At 43.4% G+C, this 4,980-nt stretch overlaps 1 protein-coding gene across 2 annotated transcripts; it reads left to right on the top strand.

The window, feature by feature from the left end:
• RSKR (ribosomal protein S6 kinase related) lies at window positions 1-3,247 on the top strand. Of its 2 annotated transcripts, XM_028499775.2 has the most exons (6): window positions 1-179; window positions 430-457; window positions 568-657; window positions 745-833; window positions 959-1,069; window positions 1,510-3,247. In XM_028499775.2, exons 2-6 carry the CDS (start codon window positions 430-432, stop codon window positions 1,732-1,734), a joined length of 543 nt encoding a protein of 180 aa, XP_028355576.1. In that variant the 5' UTR covers window positions 1-179; the 3' UTR covers window positions 1,735-3,247. The 2 variants fall into 2 exon arrangements, with proteins under 2 accessions (XP_028355576.1, XP_028355575.1); XM_028499774.2 differs by having other exon boundaries at window positions 1-457.
• The last annotated feature ends 1,733 nt before the right edge of the window (window positions 3,248-4,980 follow it).

Here is a 4,980-nt window from a genome sequence, read left to right as displayed (position 1 = left end):
AAGTGGGGAGGGAGGCAGAAGAGAATTGATATTAACTCTGGAGGTCAAAGAACAGGGATAGGAATGGGGTGGGAGCTATCAGGGAAATTGGAAGGACAGGAGAGCTTCAGCACACCCCATGCTTGCTGTCATCCACAGGCTATCTCCATGACTTCGGCATCATCCATCGAGATGTGAAGGTAGTTAAATGCTTTTTGTTTAAGGAGGGACTTCAGTAAGACGTTCCAACAGGTCCAAGAAGGCGGGAGGAGCTGCTGAGAACAGTTGACCTTGGGGCCCTCATGGGTGTTAAGGATTTGGGCAAGGGCCCTCCAAGTATAGACCTGGATGCTGAGCTAGGGCGTCTTCTTCAGCTGGGGGGTATAGTATACATGATGAAAGAGGACTGAAAGGAAGAGGATGAATAACTTCTCACCTGTGATTTTTCAGATGGAGAATATCCTTCTGGATGAACGAGGTAAGTCCTTTTCTTTTCCTAGTCTCAGAATGAGAGGTACCTCAGTTTGGAAGTAAGTCATGGCTGATGAGGGTTGGAACAGAGTGGTGCTGATGGCTTGTTTTTCACAGGCCATCTGAAACTGACAGACTTTGGCCTGTCCCGCCACCTGCCCCAAGGAACCCGAGCCTATACTATCTGTGGCACTCTTCAGTACATGGGTGAGAGAGACGCTAAAGCTGGTGGGTAAGCACTGGGCAGGAGGATAGCCAACAGATATCAGTGACAAGTATCTTTCATATCCGTAGCCCCAGAGGTCCTCAGTGGAGGGCCTTACAACCATGCTGCTGATTGGTGGTCCCTGGGTGTCTTGCTTTTCTCTCTGTCAACTGGAAAGGTGAGAGAATGGTAGTGATGTTGGGCAGAGAAGAGAGGAGTTGCCCGGCGGTGGGAAGAAAGACGACCTTAGGAAGTCTTGCCTTATTCTTACTAAGCAATGACACCTTCCCACCCCTAACTCAGTTCCCAGTGCCCGCAGAGAGAGATCATGTGGCCATGTTGGCAAGTGTGACCCACTATGACTCTGCGATCCCAGCTTCTCTTAACCAGGGGCTCTCACTCCTGCTCCACGAGGTAAGGGTGGGCATGACTTTCCTTCTTGACTACAAAAACCATTCACTTCTTTCCCTATCACTGAAGTGATATCTCCCCATTCCTCTGATTAATTATTAAGGGGGGATTCCAACTTGATCAAGTACTACCTCACTACTTGCTTTCTAACCAGCACTTCAAATTTTATTCCTGAGTTCCTGGTCCTCCAAAGCTCGTCCCCATCCATAGCAGATCACTTCTGAGAGAGTGGGCTAGTGCTGCTCTCTTACCACTACTACTCCTTTATTCCTACCTTTGCCCCCAGATTAGCCTGTTTCTCCCACTTTTACATATCCTCTACTCTTCTGGGTTCTTCTCCCTGCCCTCCACAGATCCATGAACTTCTTTCTCCCTTTCCAGCTTCTCTGTTCAGTCCCTTTCCTATCCCAGTCTCTCATCCTTCATGCTCTATTTCTCTTCAGCTATTATGCCAGAATCCCTTCCACCGTCTACGTTATTTGCATCACTTCCAGGTCCACCCTTTTTTTCGGGGTGTGGCCTTTGACCCAGAGCTCCTACAGAAGCATCCAGTGAACTTTGTCATGGAGACACAAGCTACCCAGCCCAGTCCATCATCGGAGTCCATGTTCTTCAAGGACTTTGACTGTAATCTGGAGTCCTTCCTGGTGCACCCCAGCCTGGCTTGAGCTCCTCTACTGTAGTTGGGGCTCATCTGGGAACCTGAGGACCTCCTCTGCTGCCAATTCAGTGTGACCACCTTGATGATTCAGTTTGTTTTTACTTTGTAGCCTCTTATCATTCTGTTCCTCTAGGTGTTGGACCAGAGTTCACACTGGGCATTCTGCGGTTGGTAGTCACAATGCCCTAGTCCTTACCCCATCATACAACCCATCTCTCAGTTCAACATCTCAGATCAGAGTGTGGACCTTTTCCTTTGTTTCATTTCTCCAGTGTTTATACCCTGCAGTTTTTAGCCAAAAGTTTATTCCACTTTTCCTTCTCCTTGTTTCTGTGCCATGTTTCTTTTGGTGAGCAATAATAGCACTTCATAGGTTCCCAAGGTGCTGCTATTTATGTGTTTAATAGGCTTGTCAGAAGCAGTATGAATGTTTTCCAGAGGTCTCAAAAGCTGGTATTAGTTTCAACCCTTAAATATGCAGGTAAAACATATGATCTGGGGGCTCAAAGTCAGTCTAACTTTTAAAAAGTGAATCTAATAGCCTACTGTGAGGAAGAGAATAAGAAATGAAACATGGGTGGGTTAAATGTCTTTTCTAGGGGGTAATTGGAATAGCTATACAGATTTTTTCTGAAACAAAACCTCTTTGAAAGACACAAGGATTCTTAAACTGATCACTTCCCTAGATGGCCCAGGTTTCAGTTGGTGATGGGCAAACCAAGGGATTAAGAGGCATGACATCAACCTTGAGATTTAAGATCAGAGATGTAACTCAAGAACCTTTTCCTTTAGGAAAATCATCTGGGCCTTAAATTTGTATACATTTCTGGCCTTTGTGACTTGTTTTCATTTTTCTTAAACCAACTTCTTAAAAGTTTCATTTTCGTTATTCTTCAGTTATACCTGATCTCTCTTTCCAAACCAAAGAGAGTCTGGGAAGTATTCTGAGTACTATTTATTAATTTTGTCCCTGGATTAAGCCAGATTTGCCCTGTACATAGCTGGCATTTTACTGGCCTCTGCAGAACTGCTTTTTCTGAGTTGTACTTTGGCAGTCCATATGAAAATCCCTATGAAATTTAATTGCTGTGGGTACTGCAAAGAGTGTTTATCATTATAATTCATAATGTTCTATATAAGGATGCATGGAAGAAATTTTCTCTGAACCCAGTTATTCTTTTCCTGAATTGCTGGTTTATACCTTAAAGACAGTAAATATTCAACTGACTCTATTTTTCTTTTCATATTGATGCTAGAACACTTAGATCCCAGTTTGTGGCGCACTTCCAGCAAGTGTTTAGGACCTAATGTTATGTTTTGTATGCTAGCCATGTTCTTGGTTCCATCATCTTCCTGTTTGACCTTTCTTTACTTTCCTTATTCTCTTCTCATTTTTCTGTTTTAGTCCTTTTTTAAACATCTTACTAGATTATCTCCATCTTTGTAAGCCTTTTAGAATGAAGTTGAGATATAAATAAATAAGTGAATGTATCCTTGATCCTTTTGATTATCCCATTTGTTTCTCTTTAGAGACTTTTTAGGCTTTATTACATATTTTTAAAGTTGTAATGACCAGAACTGCCACATTGGATAAAAACCAATACTGGGGGCTTCCCTGGTGGCACAGTGGTTAAGAATCTGCCTGCCAATGCGAGGGACACAGGTTCGAGCCCTGGCCCGGGAAGATCCCACATGCCGCGGAGCAACTAAGCCCGTGCGCCACAACTACTGAGCCTGCGCTCTAGAGCCCGCAAGCCACAACTACTGAGCCCACGTGCCACAACCATTGAAGCCTGCATGCCTAGAGCCCACGCTCTGCAACAAGAGAAGCCACGACAATGAGAAGCCCGTGCACTGCAACAAAGAGTAGCCCCCACTCACCGCAACTAGAGAAAGCCCGTGCACAGCAACGAAGACCCAACACGCCAAAAAATAAACAAATTAATTAAAAAAAAAATACTGAATACTAGAAATGGGAATCAATGGCTTCTAAAATAGTAGTTAAAGAGTATTAGATTGGAATTTAGGAGACCTGGTGCCTTGATCCACCAATAAATATTTCGGTGTCTTTATTACAAGTCATTTTAACTCTCTGGACCTAGTTTCCTAATGTATATAACCACTGGTTCTTCATTGTGGGAGATGGGTTTCAGATTTCTGTGATGCTTCTTCTTCAAAGGGCAGATGCAGATGTTTTTATGATACTGTGTGTCTGGCCCAGTGTTAATTAATGTTCAGATTGCCCAACATTATATAGCCTCTCTGGTCACAGCAGCATATTGGTTTAAGGTCTTTAGGACATGGTTAACATAATGTCACTAGGGTCCCTTTCCTGGGTCATGTTAGATAGCTTAGAGGCCAGGATCATGTAAGTGTAGTTTGAATCATTTCTTATCAAATGAGGACATTTTTAACATATATTCTCTTCAATCAGTGGTGCTTACAGCAGTGTTTCTCAGGGTAGAGTGGAGGCAGTGACAGAAAATCAAAGTTTCACAAAGTATAATTTGAAAAAGCACTGCCTCCACCCCCCCACCTACCCCAGTTTTGATATGCTCATCCCTGGAAGGCATTCTTTCCTGCCACCTTCCACCCCCATTCAGAATCACTGACCTAAAAATAAACACCTTCTACTTATTCATGTGAAATTCATTTAAAAAAATGTTTTATATACAACCTGAAATGATCTTTTAAGTTTAGCCCTACATTTTGATTTTTCATTACCTAGAAGAAATCAGATACACTTTTAAGTATGGATATTTTGCTCTGTACTCCCTTCTATCTTTTCTAAGAATTTAAGATTAGTCTTATAAATAATAAGGACCTACTGTATAGCACAGGGAACTATATTGAATGTCTTGTAATAACCTATAATGGAAAAGAATCGGAAAAAGATTTTATACACACACACACACACACACACACACACACACACACACACACACACACACACATACCTGAATGACTTTGCTGTACACCTGAAACAACACTGTAAACCAACGATACTTTATTTTAAAAAAAATTAAGTCTTGGGCTTCCCTGGTGGCGCAGTGGTTGAGAGTTCGCCTGCCGATGCAGGGGACGCGGGGTTCGTGTCCCGGTCTGGGAGGATCCCACGTGTGGAGCGGCTGGGCCCGTGAGCCATGGCCGCTGAGCCTGCGCGTCCAAAGCCAGTGCTCCGTGGCGGGAGAGGCCACAATGGTGAGAGGCCCGCATACCGCAAAAAAAAAAAAAAAAAATTAAGTCTTAACAC

The sequence above is a fragment of the Physeter macrocephalus genome, chromosome 14 (assembly GCF_002837175.3).
Source record: "Physeter macrocephalus isolate SW-GA chromosome 14, ASM283717v5, whole genome shotgun sequence".
Taxonomy (NCBI): Eukaryota; Metazoa; Chordata; class Mammalia; order Artiodactyla; family Physeteridae; genus Physeter; species Physeter macrocephalus.
The sequence above is the reverse complement of the archived record's forward strand: the minus strand, read 5'-3'. Positions and strand labels throughout refer to the sequence as shown.